The sequence below is a fragment of the Rousettus aegyptiacus genome, unplaced genomic scaffold (genome assembly GCF_014176215.1).
Source record: "Rousettus aegyptiacus isolate mRouAeg1 unplaced genomic scaffold, mRouAeg1.p scaffold_m13_p_8, whole genome shotgun sequence".
Lineage (NCBI taxonomy): Eukaryota > Metazoa > Chordata > Mammalia > Chiroptera > Pteropodidae > Rousettus > Rousettus aegyptiacus.
In genome coordinates, this window is record NW_023416311.1 from 32130460 (window position 1) to 32151288 (window position 20829).

General features: G+C 37.2%; 1 protein-coding gene across 1 annotated transcript in view; it reads right to left on the minus strand.

The window, feature by feature from the left end:
* Positions 1 to 20829, minus strand: part of MEGF10 (multiple EGF like domains 10) — a 150182-nt gene that overhangs the window by 64562 nt on the left and 64791 nt on the right. Inside the window, exon 5 of the mRNA XM_016121940.2 lies at positions 13723 to 13815. Within this exon, the coding sequence (XP_015977426.1) occupies positions 13723 to 13815 (93 nt within the window). The remainder of the gene's footprint in view (positions 1 to 13722; positions 13816 to 20829) is intronic.

Sequence of the window (20829 nt, forward strand, 5' to 3'; positions counted from 1 at the left end):
TCATAAATAAAATCCAGAGAATCTGGCCATATTAGTAGGCACCAATCCCAATGACCTAATTTTGCTTCAGATTATCTATGCCTACAAAGACCACAGAGCAGCCTTGAAATACATTTTGAAGGATAAGATGCTTTTTTAAAGCAATTGGTTCTGAATTATGGAGAATAACAAAAGTACCCAATTCTGTGTACTTGTGTTAGGTCTAAACAAACCCAAGGTGAACTGAGCAGTTCAGTTTTTATTTGCTTTGTTTTGTTTTTGTTTTTGCTTTGTTTTGTTTTTTCTTGGTTTAATGCCTCTGGAATCTAAGAAGTAAAATTGCAGAAGCATTAAAGGTTCAACAACCTTGTGGATACATCTCTACTGGATACAGCAGGAAAATGCATTGAATCTTGGATCTCTAGTTTATCATTGGGAAAGTGATGTCAGCTTATAATACATAACTACACTCACCAGGGTTGCTGTTTGAAGTAACTAAAATTATAAATGCCCTTAATGTACAAATGTCAAGTAGCTATTAGGATACATCAGTCAGCTGTCCTGACTTGAAAATAAATTTTTACTTGGAGTCTTGCCATGACGTTCTCCATTGACTTTAAACACAGGAAAATCTGTAGAATGAGAGAAATTGCTAGGGGAGAAAATTCAGCCCTTTATATTCTAATAAACAGACAAAGCGCAAATAAGTCACTTTCAAGAAAATATCTTTACAGAGTAATTGTCTTTTAGAAGAGACCAAATCATTTTCTGCTGTCTCAAAGGATAGAAAAACATGGTTCTTCCTGAAATATACACCCTTTCTTCCTAAGCCTTGGTTCCCGCAGTCTCTTTTATCTCCCTGTGATTTCGTTCCCCTTGCTTCAGGCTAACAAGGCAATGGTGTGTCATTCCCTTTGTTCATGTAGAAGAAAAGATCCTCATTCAAAATATCAAGTGCTTTAAAAATAAAACAACTTTGTAAAGCTTCTCCATCCATGAAGAAGAACAATAAAAATGTATTTTCCAGATCCTCTGAAAGCACTAAAACCTCACGTCCTTCACATGTCAAAAAACCCACTGGGAGAGCTGACAGGGTGCCAAGAGTCACTGTGGACAACCACCCAGCACTGTTTAGAAAATACTATTCAGTGGCTGAGAGAGGACCTTTATTCTCCTTTGAAATATGTTTGTTAAATGAATTTTCAAAGCAACATTGTCATTTTATAACTTCAATGTATGCTTATCTCAAATAACAGAACAGCGAAAAGGGTGTGAAATGTTTATTCTTTAATGTGTCTAAATGTTAATGTTTCTGTCTCTCTATGAGAGCACACTGATGACCCTAGTCATAGTGCAGGAGAGTCTCAAGAATATAAACTGTAGGCTGGGATTAAGTAAGGGGTTTTGGGGGTGTAATCCCCCCAAAAGAATAAACAACATCAGGAGCCATCACAGGATGTCTTGCTCTATAAAGTCTTGCCATATTTTCATTCTTTCGCTCATTTATTTTGTCGTTAAAGATGTATCAAGCATCTCTATGGCTACTAAGTTCTATTTGTTGAGCATTTACTACTTGCTCTTGCCTAAGACATACATATTCTACAGCTAAGATTTCTTTATCTATTGGAAGCTCCTGGCCCACAGTGAGAATTGTCACAAAAGAATGTGCTAAGTGTCACCGCGCACAGGAAACTCGAGGAATACAGAGGGCCTATGTGTACCACACCTTTGGGAGGAGAAGGAAAGGTAAGATGGCTTCCTGAGGAAGTAGGGTGCTGTATTGAGATGAGCACTGAAGGAGGAGTACTCAGGACCCCCAGTGCAAGTACTTAGTATCTTCATTCTAGATGTGAGACCAAAGGTCTTAAATAATTTGTTTAAAATCCCACAGTAAGAAAACTACTCCTCAAACCGTCAATACCAACTGAAAAATGTAATATCATTTTCTTGGGGGAAAAAAAAAAAAACTACAGAGGACTACAAGTAAGACTATAACAAAGGCTCATAAGTCCACAACCTAGAATTCACTGTTGTGAACACTGCATCACATGTGCTTCCTCGTTTAGCCATAAGAAGTCTCCTTTGTCTTCTTTCTGCCTGGTTCTCAGTGTTTTCTCTACCCCTTCTCCATAGATAACCAATGTCATAATTTTAATGCGTACCCTTCCAGTCTGTGTGTGGGTGTCTAGAAATATATTGCATTATATTATACATGTATTTGCTTTATATAAAATGTATATGTCACTGTGGATCTCATCTTTCTCAATATTATATTAAGATCTACTAATATTGATATATCTGCTAATATAGTAAAATATTTTATAGCAGTTTATAGGAATGAATGGTTATACAGCATTCCACTATATTAACAGTCTCCAATTAATATAGCATAATTTTATAAACATTTAACATATAAACATTGTATTTTTGTTTTTTAGTTCACGATATTTATTACTGGGCTGGTTTACAGAAAAGCTTTTTCCCACAGCTAGCTGAAGTATAAAAGTGTTTGTTTCATGGGACCTTCCTTTAAAACATTTATTTTAGAAAAATCATTAAACTGTCTACATCTGGGGAGATAGCAGTCCGAGTTGTACAAGTGAGGAGGCCTGGAGACAGGAGTACAGTTTCATCCTTCAGTAGCTGCAGCCAAATAGGGTGAAGTACTTAGCGGGGTTCCTGCCGCAGACTCACCTGGCCCCGGGCGGCAGCTGGTACAGGGGCTGTATAGCATAATTTTATAAATAGAATAATTTTAGAAAATAAATTTATCTTTTCCCATATTCATGGCTATTGTTAGTTTCTTTCCCTCCAAATTTTCACTCTTACAAAGATGCAAATATATTCCCTAGTTCATGTATGCAAGGATTTCTCTAAAGTATATAGACAAATTATAAAGAAATAGAAATGAAATTAGTGGATCACATGGTGTTTACAAATTAAAATTTTACTCTGAGGACAGCCAAAGTGCACTCTGGAGTTATTCTGCCAATTTACCCTCGTGATAGAGATGTGTGGAAACTTCTTTTCACATCTTTGTCAGTACTTGATACTGTCAGACTTCTTAACTTTTGCTAATCTGATGGTAAAAAATTACATCTTGTTCCTTTGTCATGCATTTCACTGATTTTTACAAAGAATCATATTTTTATATGCTCATTAGCCAATTATGTTTTCTTGCCTCTGAATGACTTTATCATACCCTTTGCCTACTGGAAAGTTGAGGGATTGTTTTTTTCTTTTTTATTGATTTCTGGGAGTTCTTTACATTTTCTGTATGCTAATCATTTGTTTTAGATATTGCAAAAATCTTTTCCCATTCTCTGATTTATCTTTTAACTTTGCTTATGGTATCTTCTGTCTTAAATAAGTTTTCGACTTTGATGTGATCTAATTATTCTAAGAACTAATTTATAGCAAAGATTAATCTGATTTATGTAATACTAATTTTACAACACAAGGTCCCTTTTTTTAAGTAGCTGCTTTTCTTTAATATATGAACAAAAATTAGCAGTTATACGTAACGTCAAGCTCAAGCCAGTCCCATTAAAATTTAAATTTTCCTTGGGAGTTATGCCCACTAGTTATGTGGAACAGTAGGGAGTAGTAAAACCATCAGGTTTCACAAAAATTTAAAATGATACCACTCATTTATGGGCCAAGAATGAGGCTCTTATAACCTCTATTTCCTATTTCCTATTTACTTTTTTGGAGTCAATAAATATTACTTTCTACCCCCTATTAGTTTAAACATGTCAAACATGATTAATTTGCTCCAGCACATAGATACAAATGCTCAAACTTTAAAATATCCACAAGGTTTTCAATGATTTAAAAGATACGTTAACCAACAAAGGAAAAACCTGAATAGTTTTTTTCTTATTTACACTCATGCAATTTCCAAGTATTTAAAAAAAATTCTTTGACATACCCACAAACAATAAGAAACCACAGATATTCATGAAAGATGTGTGTGTTGCATGCCTCTGTGTCAGCTCTGACTCCTGGAGACCTCGTGAATGAGTGACGTCCACAATGTCCTGCCCTCCGTGGCCCCGCTCAGCTCCTACAGATCATGCCAATGGCTCTTTGATGGAGTAAGTCCATCTCATATTTGGTCTTCCTCTTTTCTATTTTTCTCAGCATTATCGTCTTTTCCAAAGAACCCTGCCTTCTCATGATGTGCCCAAAGTTAGACAGCTTCAGTTTTGTCATTTTTGTCTCCAGTGATGTTTCTGGCTTAACTTACTCTAGGATCTACTTGCTCATCTTTCTGGTGGTTTAGGGTATCATTTGAACTCTCATCCAACATCCTATTTCAAATGAATTGGACTATATAATAAACCAGAGCACTTAATTCCAGTCAATTAACAGCACAACTCCATAAGATAGATGCATGTATCTCTACTAAAATCAGGTTATTATCCTACCCCATTTTACAGGTAAGGTAACAAGTGAGGCTAAAGGACTGGCTAATATATACAATATCGTTATTTCACTCTAAGCAGAACAGCCAGGAAGCACATCATTGGCACCATAAAATGGTTGCTATGTGATTTGAAATAATTTGTAGTCTGGATTTCATTGCCTAACTTCTTACCATTTATACACCATGTTGGTTCTAGATTGTCATATAAAATTTCCATCTTGAGAAGTAATATGCAAACATTTAGATGGCAAATTGTTAACCATTCTCCATTCAAATTAGGGCTGACTTTCAAGGCCACCATTTCAGAAGTCACACCCCCACATAAGTAATAATCCTGATGCTTATACTACATCCTTTCCTCTCTTGAGGGCGAGAAGCTCTCACATCCACATCTTCTTCAAAGTTCATGGAAACCACATCTAGTGCATCTTGCCTGGCTTCTACAGTTTCATTGCAGCTGCCAGTTTATGGGCAAGAAATTTTCAGCTAAGTCACCAAGGGTGAATGAGCCTACATGGCACCTGGACAAGGTGAATCCTGAAGCCACAGGAGCCCAAGAGCTACGTGAAGGCTACTGAAGGTCACTTAAGTGGACTTCCGGCCACTTTAGGTCATGCCCTTTCTCTAGAAGACCTTTGACTACTTCCTCTTAACTTCTCTGGATACTTTGGCTTATCTATTTAGGTATGTGCTCCCAGTTCTACTAAACTGAAAGCACTTTGAAAGAAGAGACAGTCCTACTCATCTCTCATATCTCAGTTTTATATACATTACTGCTCCTGGAACATTTATGCCTTCACTTCTTTCTTCCACAAATATTTATTTATCATTACCATGTACACAGCAGTGTGCTGGACATTAGGTGAATAAATTGGTTAGACAGCAATGAATTAAACAGACAAAATACATGCTTTCATGGGGCTTGCATCCTGGAGAAGAACACACACACACAAAATAAAATAATGTCAAATAGTGCCATAAAAAAAAAAAAAAAGTTAAAAAGGTGATGCAATAGAAAGTAATGGAGGAACACTATACATGGTCAGGGAAAGCCTCTCGTGATGGTAGCAATTAAACTGAGACCTAATTGACCTAGAGAGCTGGACATGTAAGATCCAGGGAAATGAGTATTCCAGGCAGGAGAAATATCAAGTGCAAAGGCAGAAGTAAAACTAGTGGTTTTAAGAAAGAAAGGTAGAGGCTGGGCAGTGCAATACCCAGAGCAGCAGCGGGATGGCAAGGGATTGGGGAGATGGGGCCTGGTGTGTCACGGTCAGGGCTTTGGATTTTACTTTAACTCTAAGGGGAAATACAGGAGAGTTTTGAGAATGGGAGCGGCTTGCTCTGAAGTACATTTTTACAGATCACTCTGGTCTCACTTGAGAAAACTGACTCTAGTGGGGTCTGAGTAGATGCACCAGCAAAGACACTATCGTGGTGACTAATTTAAAGAGGGTGGTGGCTTGGATCGAGTGGCAGCAGTAGAGATAGTGAGAAAAGGTTAGATTTTCTTATAGTTTGAGGTTGAACCAAGATGTGCTGATAAATGGACGTGGAGGGATATTACACAAAGCAAAAATAAAAAACCAATAACAAAAAAATCAATAAATGATTTGGAATGGAGTTAAATAACATGACAGCCCAGCCTTGTTTTTACAGCCACTGCATGTGAACTGACTCATACAAGTAGCATAAACATTTACAGTGTTCTCACTATGCCAGAAGCAATATAAACCAGACACAAATCATGTGGTAAGGACAGACATCCATAGACAGAGGTTGGAATAGCATAAAAAACTGTTCCAGGGCTGTCTGAGGAGCCTCTCGGCAAGTGACTATGGACAGAGAGAACCTTCTGCTAAAGAAGGGTATGGCATGCAGGATGAAGTGAGATGTCCACAAAGAGCGCCCCATCTGTTGACCAGTCCAAAGGCTGGTGTGAAGAGGTCTGTTGGAATTCAAGTGTGTCACACAAGAAAGCGCAAGAAAAGTACCATTTATGAGCCATTATGCTACCGGGCACAGTGCTGAGAACTAAAGAGGTATTGTGTCATTTAATCCTCACAAGCATGTGAAGTAGATACTCTTATCCTTATTTTAGGCATAAGGAAAGTGAGGCTTAATTTCAACAGGGAAGTTGGGGAAAAGGGATGGAGGAGGCACTTTGCTCCTCCAGAGAGTAACCAAGAACAGCCCAGATTTCAGATGCCTTCAGAAAAGCAAAATCAGCAGTTTCTGTCTGTAACCTCTATCAAAATATTTGGACAGTCCATCAGTAAAACTGCTTTTGGGCAGTTCTGATGAACCCTTCTGAGCTCAATCCTCCCCACCCATCATCAATGTCCTGCCCCCACACCCGTGAACCCAAACAACTTACTCTTATCCTTGCTGCTCCATCAACCTGATTTCTAAAGTAATTCTGACAGAGCGATGGGTATGTTAATGACTTGCCGTGAGGACCGGGCTCTGAGTGCCTTCTCTCTCCAGACAACATCGATCAGCTATTGTGTCCAGTCAATAGACCTTTACAATAAACCTTTCTGGGGAGCAAGTCGGCTTTTTGTGCCTTAGGATTTCTGACTTGTAATATCCTTCAAATGGATTCCCTGATTCGAATATCCTGCAGGCAAAGTCTTATTACCTACACAGTGCTGCACAGCGTGCCTGCTTTATATAAAAGGTTATCAGTGTTTCTAACATGGTACCTGAAAATATTTGAGCTAGTCTTACCTCCTAGGCATGTTTTCACTATGTCCAAGTACATTTAACCAGAAATGCTACTGGTGACTCAATAAAACCCACTTTGGATTTTCTAAACCAAAATTAATTTACATTTGTGCCTCTCTTTGGTCCTAATGTTAAAAGCCTGGGGAACAAACATTTGAGAACTGTTTGCTGGCTGCTGGTTGATTTAGGACTTTTCCTTGTGTTCTGGATGTGCCCTATAGCCAGAGGAGAAATAAATTTCCCTATAGACGTTCAGAAAATTATAAACAGAATTGTATAGGTTGAAAGAACGAATGTTTTATTGCTACTCAAAGAATTAAAGAGTTTCCAACACACACACACAAAAAGGTGTCAGAGATTGTACACACGTATTTATTAAAGTAAATCACTCATAGAATCACAGACTTGAAAGGGATTGTAAATATAATCTGACCCAACATTCTTAATATTACAAATGAGGAAATTAAAAATTACAAACGAGTCCAACTAGATTGATATCATTTAAAATTCATCATCTCTAATGTCAATTTGCCCTCAACATCTCTCATGAAATTTATTTTTATATTCGTCTGGTGGTGTCAGCCCCTGCTTCCTGATCTCATTCCCCTCAATGCCCTTGTCACTTTCACTAAATCCCCTTTCCAACTTCAGGAGGCACCATGCCCTTGTGGTTAAAGCGACTGACTGAATGAGATGTGAGTCTTTCTCCACCATTTACCAGATGTATAGGCAAGTGATTTTACTTTACAGCACTGCCATTCTTTCATCGGTAAAATAGAAACAAGAATTGTAACCATCTCACTGTCTGTTGTGCACATTTAATGTCATTTCTGTAAAGTCCTTACAATGATGCTTGGCACATACTAAGGGCTTAATGAAGGAGAGCTATTACTGTCATCATCATCACTGTGACCTAACTTCTACTCCCCTGAGTATCAGTGTTTTATCTCTTCTCCCAGTTTACCAAGGGAAGAAAGGTCATCTAATATGAACTCCCTCAGATATTCGTTCCCTTCCTCCACCAGCACCTCGATACTAGCAACCTATCGACTTCTCTGCTAGCAACTCTTTTCCTCATTCTGTTGGGAATGGGAAGTATTTCTTTCTGCTAATCAGTTCTGGGGATCCTATCCCATTCCCAACTGTCTTCTCAGGAGCTTCGTTCTCTTAATTAATGATCTTCTCTCTCAATTAAGTCTTCAGCCTCTCCTTCTTTTCTTTTACTACCTTCTCAGCCCCTAAGTCTTTTTCACCTTAAAACACAAACAATAGCAAATAAACACAAAACTTTCTCTTAAACCTACGTTTGCCTTTTACTAACTCCCTCTTTGCCCCTTCCTGTTGGCTTCTCAGCTAAATTTCTGGAAGAGCAGTCTATACTTTATCATCTTCTTTTCATTACCCTTCACCCTATAGTGATATACAAGGCCCCTCTTGCCTTTGTCCACCTAGAAAACCTCTCATTATCTTACCCAACTCCATTTTTAGCTTCCTAACGCCACCTTTTCTACTGAGGCTATTCTCTTCCTCAGGGTAAGACATTCACACTGCTGTCTACTTTTCTCAAAGTATGAGCTTTGTTCCACACTTGTTTCCTTATCCCTAGCATCCAATGCAGTCCTTTGCGCACAGTAATCACTCAATGAAAGTTTACATCATGAACCCACAAATGACCTCAGAATCATACAGAATCATACCATTTATTCATTCTAATGATCTGAAACAAATATTTACCGTGTTCCAACCACATGGCAAGCACAAGGGAGGCTAAAGAGATCAATAACACAATTCCTGACCTCCAAGAATAGTCATTGTCATCTAGTGAGGGAGGAAGAGAAATAGAGGATTAATGACCAGAGATTGAGGAGAGAGAAAGAGAAAGAGAGAGAGAGAGAGAGAGAGAGAGAGAGAGAGAGAGAGAGAGAGAGAGAGAGAGGGAGAGAGGTGAGGGGGTGAGGGTAGGGAAGGGAGAGATGGAGGGAAGACAGATTAATGTCATATAAGCTAGGGTATATATTAGGATGCTAATAAAAGTAAAATACGTGTGCGCTTTAAAAAAAAAATCACTGAATCAAATTTAAAAAGAAGCAATATGTTTGAGTCTAGTCAAATAAATCATGATCTCACTCCAGGGAAACAAACTTGGTACAATTGACACCCCTGGTTCTTTATACAGAGAATACACTGAGACCCAGAACACTGACTGTATATCACATATAAGAATCCTTCCCTCCACTGACAAGATAAATAGTCAGATTAACTCTCCAAGGGAAGCTTCTATAAACCTGTACATGTGAAGGTATCTTAATTTCTTAATCTCCCATGGATATTAGGAAGGGGGAAAAAATACAAAGAGAGAGCTCTGTGTGACAGTAATCAATTTATTGCCATATGGTCATTTTAGGCGCTTAACGTAAATAAAAAGAATCACTCTCTGGCTGGAATAATTGATCCTGATTATCAAGGGTAAACTGGATTGCTACTACACAGTTTTGTGACTAATTACATGAACAGGGGCCTGTAGTAGTTTTTAATATTTTCTATCTGCTTGTTATAGGAATATGCGTATTTTTAGATGTTATTTCCCCCCCCCATTTTTATTTTATATACAAGTTGTTGAATGTTAACTTTAGTATCTAGATAATAACATTCAGTAGAACTATGACTGAATTTGAGGAAAAATTAATATAATCAGCAATAGATACACAACTATTGGGACTTGTATCTCCTCATTTGGTGAAGACAGTGAGGTCTTTACTTGTAAGATTGATAGTTATGGAAATGGAGAGTTGTTTTGTTGATGTACAATAATTCAAACATGCATAGAACTATGCGTAGAGGAATAACCAAAGGTGTGGACTGCAACAATTAATGCTTTATTGCCTCTCAGTGCTAAATTTATCCTTCATTGTCTACTCTACAAATGTGGACCCTTTAAATATTTTTTCTTTGCCTGCTGGCTGAATATTAAGTTTCTATAGAGGGTGTTGGAGAGATATTCCAGGACGTGTTTTCCATCCTGGCTGCAGTGTGCTAGCTCAGCTGTCTCCTGCAGTGCACATGGCTTCTCCGGCGGCCAGCTTCTGCCATGTAAGCACAGCCGGAAAGTCTTCTCCAGCATCTGTCTCAGTAGCACCTATAGCTTTCACTGTGCCCAGTGTCTGCAACAGAAGCAGCTTCCCCAGCCCGGCTCCACGCTCCTACAGCACAGGCGGCTTCTCTACCATCCGGTGTGCGATGATGGTTGTACCTTCTCTAACAAGGTCTGGATCATACCCCTGGTGGGGCTTCTTTTGGGCATTCTACCTCAGCCCTAGGAGTAGTGGATGCTCCTTAGATCAGCTATTCCTGTCTTGTTTTGAGTGCTATTTACTTCTTACTAGCCAATTGCTCATTACTCCAATCTTCTTTTCACAATTCTTTTTAAATAAACTTTCCCCATTCAAGCTACTATGTGTCCCAGTGGCAAGGAGCATCCCCAGAATCCAGATCTTGGTTTCTAAATACCATTCTCCAATGGCTCATTCCAAGGCTGAGGCAGGAAAAACACAACATGAGCTTGGAGCATCCTATTACCAGAAGGTAAGGAAATGCTCAAAACAAAAACTCAAAAACAAACAAACAAATAAAAAGATAGGAGCATGTCACCTGAAAGAACTCCCACTCTCCAAAGCTGAAACAATTAGACCAACAAAATAAATATTGGCTCATAACCCAAAATATCATATAAATACACATGAGTCCATACTGATATAACTAAATGATGGAGTAAGTAGGGTAAAGACAAATCTTCCTTACAGAAGAGTTCCAAATAACATATGTAGATACTCACCCCCCAAGATGTGAGCTTAATTCCTGCCCTTCACTCTTGAGGGCATGCTAGACTTAGTGACTTGCTTTCCAAAGAATAGAGTAAAAAAAAAAAAAAATAGTAACTTTGTGGAGAAATCTGGCAAGCACTACACATCAGCAAGCAAAGGTTAACTAGATGATGACATTATTATATTACATGAATGCCACGAATACCCCTCATACAATGTGATGAGAAAGGCATTTCACCTCTGTGGTATCCTTTTTAAAACCCATAATACTCCTAGTCTCATGATGAACAAAACATCAGACATAGACTGGGGGCCATTCTACAGGATACTTGGCCAGTACTCCTCAAGGTTATGGAAAACAACGACTTAGAAATTGTCACAGACCAGAAGAGACGGTGGGGAGACATGACAGTAAAATGCAGTGTTGTGCCTTGGACTAGGTCCTGGAATGGAAAGAAGAGGTTAATAAAAAACTGATGAAATCTAAATAAAGCCTGGGATTTTATCTCACAGTAATGTACTAATGTCGGTTTCTCAGTATGACAAACTAACAGTAAGATGTTAACAAGGGGGAAACCTGAATGTGGGTTCATGGGAACGCTCTACTATCTTTGCAACTTTTCTGTAAATCTAAAATTGTTCCAAAATAAAATGTTTACTGGAAAGAAAACACTATTGTGGTTACTGACTCCTGATTGGATCGTGACTGATACAAGGAATGAGTCTGAGCAATCATTTTATAGATCTAATATGTATCTGTAATAGTAGAGTAATTGCCACAAATCACAGGTAACAAGACCCAGTGCTCGAGCTCAGAATAATATTTTCTTATGTGCTTAAAAAAAGTGTCAGAAATGTTTTTCTCAGAACATCTTTGAAAGCTTCAGATATCCATTCATGTTTATTTAATGCTTTTGTTCATTATAAAAGAGCCAAAACATGAGTTGTAGGGAATAACCTAGAAGTTGCCTCAATATCATCTTCCAGGACTGAAAGAACACGTGTTTTCAGAATTCTAGAGGCTTCATTCAAAAATCAGTAAACTCCAAAATAAAGCAGTTTATTTTCTACAAGGCCTAAATTAATTCTAGAGAGTCTGAAACCCATGTAGGCTTTTGTTTTGTTTACACAAACATTCTTCAGTCCAATCTCTTAGCTTGAGGTAGGCTGCAGCTCTTCTGAGACCAAACATAAATACAACTAAAATTATTCCACATCATTTTTTGCCCTGGAATTAGTAACGAACCTCACTTTTCAAATGACGAATACATCCATTCTTCTCTTTCCCACTAGTTTATATAATAATGTTATTTTTTCCTCAAAATGTGTAGGCACAACTGATTTTTAAGATGGAGAAGTTCATGAAAGCCACATCCCATTTGAGGTCAGTCGGCCAGAAAAATGGACAGGAGCCAAATCCCACATCCCAAACATTTTGCCCCCACAGCATGTGAACACAGTGCCCAGTCCCCTCCTAGTCTCCAGCAGAAGCAAAACAAAACCCTGCAAGACAGACACACACGTTGGGATTGGAAGCCTGTCAGGGGCAGAAACACACACACACACACACACACACACACACACACACACACACCTCTCTCTCTCTCTCTCTCTCTCTCTCTCTCTCTCTCTCTCTCTCTCTCTCTCCAACTCTCTAAGATATGATAAAAAGGCTCCATTGCACAGAATATTCTGTGCACAGACAACACAAGGACTTCCCCTGGAAATGCTGTTTCAGGAACAGCCAAGAGATCGCAACACTAAAACAAGCACTTCTAACAAGATAAAGACATCTCCCGATTCCAAATGTAAGCTAGTAAAAATTCTTAAAATCAGCTTATCTATGCAGCTTGAAGTCTTTTTGGACTAGTTTCAGACAACTGTTTTGCATCAATAAGGACAAATTTGTGCTGTCATGAGAGTCTGCCGATTTTTAAAACTATTATTTCCTTTCTCTAAACATAACGGTTTGTGCATTAAAATTTAGTTGCACTTTGATTTCCTCTCGCATTTCTCAAAGCAAAAAGAAATATAAAAGAATAGGAAGTATACACAATGAGTTAGCCAGAAAACTCAAGCTTTAACTGTGAAATTTACAAAAGCAACTATATTTACTATGTGACATTCCATCATTTAATACTCATAATAAATAATTTGGGATTTTAAGTGTAACCCGCTTATAGTTCAAAATATCATTATTTAGAATTATAATTCAACACAACAGAGAGATTATATACTATATTACATTTAATTTAATATCAAGCTGTTCATAAATTTTTCATTTGTTACCAATATTTCTTCCCAAGTTATCCCAGCACATACTCATTTGCATCTCAGAATATAGAGATAAATATGTTGAGCATTGAAAATATCAATTTTACTTCCCAATTGAAACTAACACATGGAAAATTTTAATCATCTAGAGAGTATAGACAAATTGAGAAGTAAAAACAGAACTTTAAAATGCAATAGCTATGTTGCCATAACTGCCCTACTCTGGAAAAAGCATTTGCATTTACGAAGTATTGGCAGCAGATTATTGAAATCTTCCTTCCAAGTACCTTGCTTCATACTCAGTTAAAAACAGTTGTGTGTGTAATAGATGTAGAGATTCAAAGGAAACTGTATTACTAAATGAGGTTGGAAATCCACACCACTTTCTGTATAGGGATGAAAAGGGAATCCAGTGGCTCAGGACAATCTGCAGACAAGGAGGCGCACACAGCACAAACACCCCGAGACGGACAACAGCAGGTGGACACTTACCACTGGAGCAGTTGGTCCCCCCCCAGCCAGGCTCACACTGACAGGTGTTTGGAGCAATGCAGCGACCGTGGACACATTTATCAGCACAGTGGGCTGTCAGAGAGAAAAATCAATCAAATAAGGAAAGTTGGCAAGAGAAAAAAACCCCAACAACACAGCTGTTTCACATCCCAGTCTCAAGTATCACTTAAAAACAACATGCATGCTTGATAATTTTCTTCAATCCATTCCTCAGCCCTCTTACAGTCTGCAGTGTAACTAAACAATTCCCCTTCTTATTTTGATATCTCCAAATAAATTCCTTCATTTCTACTATTTAATTCTACTTCACGCTAAATTACGAAAAAGTTTCAAGGGAAATGGCCTAATCCACTTTTTAAAAAAAGTTATCGGTGACTACCAAATATATCCTCTTTGTTTCAGGAGAAGCATGTGTGGTTGTGAATGCAAAAACAAATCACAAAGCAAGATATCAGGACTTTAGGCCGCTGAGGAGATTGAACGATATCCCCTTCACGTGATACCTTCGCCAGAAACAGCAGTCAGATTTCTTTGTGCACGTGCCATTCACAACTATGATGCAGCAGAATTAGGTGCCCTTTTCTATTTGAGCAGAATATTTGAAAATGGTCACCCAGGTCTCAGGAAATAGTAAACCTCAATTTCTCTTCCATCAGTGAATACCTTAGGTGTGATACCCCTTACCCCTAGAGGGGTAATCCATTGCAAACGTGAGTGGACTGGGTAGTCTGATGATTTCCAAAGCAAAGTTCAGTGGGCTGATGATGGAAAGGGACATCAAAAATACGCTGTGCTGAACATCAGCATTCCTTCGATTTTAGTGCCACTTACACTGAGGAAACATTTTTTAAAATACCCTGATAGATGAATGGGAACAACCTGGAAGAGTTTGGGTTAAGGTACTCCAAAGTTTTATATAAGGATGGGATAAAATGTCTTATGCTTTAGAGATTAGTTTTATTAATCCATGTCTTATTACAAAAGTAAACAGGTCTACAGTCCAAACATCAAATACCAGTACGCAAAATAAATCTCATCTCCTTCCATCAACTAGTAACATTTTTGTGCAAAATCTTTCGGTAATTTTTCCTATTTATTTTATTCTCAAGGAAAAAAGAAAAGGATCATAGTTTTTTTCAGTGTGCCTTTCCACTTAATGTAATGGGAAAAATCTCTCCATGTCAGTAAATATTTTTATGTGATTTATACACATGCTGCATCACATTATGTCGCATGGTAGAACATGCACACAGGACACTCCCACCTTACAGAAAGTGCTAGCATCGCCTGTAAATATGTAAATATGAAAGTGCTTTGTCTCACTTATGTACTGATGACATCCTTATTTGCAACATATTGTTAGTCATCAGTCTCAAACCCAAATTTACCAATTTCTCCTCCTTCAAGATACTAAAACTATTTAAAATTCTGTTTGTACACCTTGAAAGTTTTAAAATATAGATACTATTTGCCTTTAATATGTAATAAGAATTTTCTGCTACTGTATATTTAAAAGAAAACACAGAAATTAAATAGGATGGTTGATGAAAAGAAGTGTACCCATATTCTCAAATTTCAAACTTTTGTGTTTATTTAAGAGTCATTATTTTCATCATTTTGTTTTACACTAAGGAAATGTTATGTGTTAACATGCACATTTATATATTAATAAAACACTACTTTAGAAGACATACAGATGGCCAATGTGTAAGTGAAAAAATGCTCGACATTACTAATCATGAGAGAAATACAAATGAAAATCACAATGAGATATAACTTCATACTTGTCCAAATAGCTATTACCAAAAAGACAAGAAATAACAAGTGTTGGTGAGGATGTGGAGAGAAAAGAACACTTATGCACTGCTGATGGGAATGTAAATTGGTGCAGCCACTATGGAACCACTACGGTGGTTCCTTAAAAATTTCAAAATATAACTAGCACATGATCCAGCAATTCCACTTCTGGGTATTTTCCCAGAGAAAACAAGAACACTAATTCAAAAAGATATGTGCACTCTCACATTCACTGCAGCATTATTTACAATATCTAAGATATGGAAACAAACTAAGTGTCCAAATGGATGAATGGATAAAGAAATTGTGGTGTATATATACACAATAAAATATTACTCAGCTATAAAAAAATAATGAAATCTTGCCATTTGGAACAACATAGATGGGTTTCAAGGGCATTATAGTAAATGAAATAAGGCAGAGAAAGACGTGATCTCTCTTTGGGATAGACTCTTAAAAAAAAGAACACGAACACCCAAGTTCATAGATACAGAGAACAGATTAGTGGTTGCCAGAGGTGAGGGTATGTGTAGGGGTGAGAAATGGGTATAAACTATTTTACTTTTTGGTTTAAATAACTTGAATTTTAAAAAACCACTACTTTGTTTGTATATCTTGCGCATCCCTATAAGATTTTATTTGACAAAAATATCAACTCTACCATTTGAGAATCTGAAAATCTCTGGGTTCCCAGGACACTGGATTGGATATGAAACTGGGGTTTCATACCTACGTGGGAGGGGGTGGCCATGAGAGAAGGATTTGGGGGTTGTTCATGGGCAGGTCTCAATTTGTTATTCTCCCTTTCTTCTTTCCTCTTTCATTTTTTCACTCCTATCTTCCTTTTATGTTCTTTTGCCATCCATCTTACCTTCCCCACAAACTACTTCTTTGATATGCACAGTAACCATGGAGGTTGCATATTAAACTTTGGTACTAGTTGTAGTTGTGTTAACTCTTAACCCTGGGTCTAGTACCTTTACTCTAATATCAAAATGGGTAAAGAAATGAATGTGTTAAACATGTATCCAAGAGGGTTAAGAATCAAAATTACATATGCTTGGATTTCAATCAATTGTTTTTTGTTGCTCTTGTTTTGTTAATTTAAAAAAAAAAAGAATATTGAATAAATTCCTGTGTAAAAATCAAAGGAGATCTGCTTCAGAATGCTTTGAGGTTGCTAAATAATCATATGAATGCTCATGTTTGATACCTAATGGTACAAATTTTGTGTTCTATGAAATAAACATCAAGAAGTTCAGTCAATTATAACAGGTGAAAAAAAATCCTATGATGCTAATTTTAAACTCTAGATTATTTTTATGAAAGCCTGAAACTAACAAACTAATATATGGCCAAAATCTGAAGCAAAATCTGAAAAATAGCATAAAACAAATTTGTCTGTAAGTTTATCTGGAAGTGGAAAAGGGAATCTGCTTCCTTAATGATTTTTTCCTTAATTAAAGCAAAAGCCAATGTAATTACCTCTGAGTATTGAAGCCTAAAGTCAAATAATGATCTAAATCATGGGAAATATTGATGGTATGGATTCTAAAAGGAAAGAACACCAAATTCTAGTGCGATGATGCAGAATCTACACACAGCATGAGATGCTGTCACATAAATGTCATCTCTGTTCCATGCCCTTATCCCAGCAGCTCTAGACTCTCTTCACCCAGTACCTGTAAGATTGGCAGAGTGAAAGTTGCCAACAGAGAAAAACAGAATGAGTTGACAGACTCCTGCATCTCTGATGTTCCAATTCACCAAGAGGCAGGAAGACGAACTCTGGTATATGTGGTGACAGATTCAGACCCTCCCTCTAAATCAGCTGATCTAGAGCTCCACCCCAGCCTCATTCTTCTTTTAACTTCAGGTACCTACTCTGGACACTGAGCTTCCATGACTAAAACTTCACATGGAAACCCAGGTATGTTAAAGACATCATTCTTGTAGAAAAATCCCAAAGTGAACTAGAAAAGAGAAAGGAAACAGAGGTCCCTCTTAGCAAATATTCAATAGCTTAGATTTCAAGGACAGGTACAAAAGACCCATCATAGGTGTGGCTCTCCCAGGAACAGCTAGCAAGGACGATAAATCCAATATGAATTATTTCTCACATCTCTCCTTAAGAAAATCGTTGTGTATCATATTCTGAGTTTTCAGTATTCTGTTTTAGTAGATGTAAGCTGAATCTCTGGACTCACAATAAGTACACTGCTACAGACACATAAAGTTGCAAGGGGCAGCCAAAGCATCTTGTCCTTCAAGAACTGGAAGGCAGGAGACACTAATGATAAGAATATGCCACGTTTTTGAAGTGAAAGCTGTGGACAGCCTGTCTGCCTGATGAACAGGTGAGGAATGACATGATGACCCTGGAATCTTTTCTAATTATGCTCTTGTTTCAGCCTTAGTTCCTAAATCCATTAAAATCCCATCATCAGTGTCATGGACCTCATTCCTTTCACTTGCAAATACTTGGCTTTGGTACTGAGAGCCACCAAATATACTCACTAATTTTCTCTTCTGCCATATACATTTCCCTTTGTATTTACATCTAGGGTATGACAAAAAGGTGAAAGTAAGAATAGGCAGACAAAAGATTTCTGTATAAACCAATTATATCTCTAAATATAGTACCTATCTTTATATTATAAAGGATATAATATGATCAATTCATTTAAATTAATGTTTAAAATGTTTCCAGGACCAAAGTATTTCTTGAAAAGGACTGTCGAATAGAAACACAAACTTTCCAGCTAATCTTTTTCCTCAGAAGTTTCTGTTAATTTGGTCTTATGAATAAAGAGCATAAGTCACGAGTCTTGTTTTCGCTCATTTATTCTGAGTTGCTATTGAGGAACATAGATTTTTAGAGTTAAAGGTGCCTCTGGAGAACATCATTTCCACATTTTTCAGACAAAGAAAATAAAACTTGGAAAATGAAATGATTTCCCCAGTATTTATAGCTGGAATTAGAGGCAGAAGTGGTATTAAACCTTGGTGCCTGACTCCCAGTGGAATAAAATTTTAGATGGGTTTTAATGAGGGGCTTGGGGTAGGAGAGTAAAAGATGATGGAGGTTGTGCTGGGTCAGAAACTAGGGCAGGTGTACTAGATGGCAAGAGTTGAAGTTAGAAGATTCAAAGGAGGAAGAGAAAGAGAGAGTTGACTTCCAAGATAAACTTTCTCTACTCCATACTTTTATTTGAGGCCAATTATATGTAAAGTCTTTACAAAATCTAATTGCTACTACACTCTTCAAGTACAGACAGGAATAATTTTGTTTTCATATTTCCAAACATTATATTGCACCTTACCCTATTGTATTTGTTCATAAAATGGAAGGGAATTCTCTTTTTCTTCAATTTAATATTTACTGATGAAGCAGACATATTGCTAGGCACTACTGTGGATACAAAGAAGGCATATCGGGAATTTAGTGTGCATAGGAAGTCATATATAGGCCCCTAAAACCCGATAAACACAGAGCAGAATGCAGGGGTGATAACAGATATGAGCAAAATACTGTGAGAGCACATTCAAGGATTCCATTTATATGAAATGTCTATATAGGCAAATCTATAGAGACAAAAAGTATATTAGTGGTTGTCTAGGGCTGGGTGAGATTAGGGTTGAATGTGGGGTGATGGCTAATAGGTACAGGGTTTTTTTGAGGAAATGAAATGTTCTAAAATTGAGTGATGGCTGCACAACTCTCTGAATATGAAAAACCCTTGAATTATAGACTTTAAATGGTTGAATTGTATGGTATATGAGTTATATCCCAATAAAGCTCTCATAAAAATACTGTGATTCCTGGAGGAAGAAATTCCACATAAAGTGAGATGAAAGAGCGTCTCACGAAAAGAGACAATGTTTGAAATGATGAAGTAGACACCTCTGTAATAAAGTCGCAGGAAAGGCAGGCCGACAACAGCTGCCTCGTACTGCATCCTCCTTCCATCTCGTCCCCAAAGTTGCATAACCCACTGCCTGGGGTCAAGGGCTTTTGCCCCACAGCCACCAGTGTTCATACATGTAACCTGTATAAATGGCTGATTAGTCATGGAGAGTGAGAGAATGCTGGGTACCTATAAATTTGTACTCAGTAAATGTAATAATAAAAAAAAATTCCATATCTAAAATTCCTTTCCTTCTATTCCTGTTAAGGCTTTCATGACTCTTAAGGACAAATACTAGAAATGATTACTAACAGTGTCTTTGGCAGATATCACTAAGTATATATCAAATGTGTATTTTTCCCTCCACCTTTTTTAACAGAATCCCACTTTTACCAGGGGCAATAATGTGACCAGCCATAAACAACATTTCCCAACCCTCTTCCTGGATTGAAGTGTCCATGTGGAAAACAGTGCAGGGGGAAAGATTTGATTGGTAAACACAATCACCTTCTTTCCCCTTCCTAATGCTGGGTGTGTGGACAAAATGGCCGAATCTGTAAATACTATCAGGTAATCTGAAGGAAGGACACAGAGAATCATGGAAACCTTTGCTGTGAATTTCTTGTATGGGTTAATGAATGTCATAAATCACCTACTTTCTAATAATAAACCCCAAGTCTGTATATACTTCTATTTTTCAGATATCTATTTATTGCAGCCAACCATGATTCCTAACTAATACGTTTCCTCTTTGGAAGATATCGATTCCTAAATTTTAAAAAAAAAAAATCCATAATAGCAGAAAATTATTATCTCAAAAAATGTCAAAAAAGCATTTGGTAAAATCCAACATCCATTCCTGATAAAAATTCTCTGCAAACTAGGATGAAAAAGGAATTTCCTTACCATGATAAAGGGCAAATATGAAAAAACCTAGTACTAATATTACACACAATAAAAAAAAAAGAATGAATGCTTTCCCCCTAAGATTAGGAACAAGGATGTCTACTCATCATTTCCATCCAGTATTGTCCTAGAGGTTCCAGCGAGTGTAATAAGGAAAGAAAAAAGAAATAAAAAACATCCAGATGGGGAATGAAGAAGTAAAACTGCCTTTATTTACAGATTATATAAATATATACATGTATATACAAAATCTGATAGAATTTACAACAAAAGTTATTAAAAATAACAATAGAATTTAACACGTTTGCAAATAAAAACCAATATACAAAATTTAATTATGGTTCTATATACTAGCAATGAACAATCAGAAATTGAAATTTTAAAAGCCATTTAAAATAGTATCAAAAGTATGAAATACTTAGGGACAAATCTGACCAAAGAGGTAAAAGACCTAACAACATTGTGGAGAGAAATT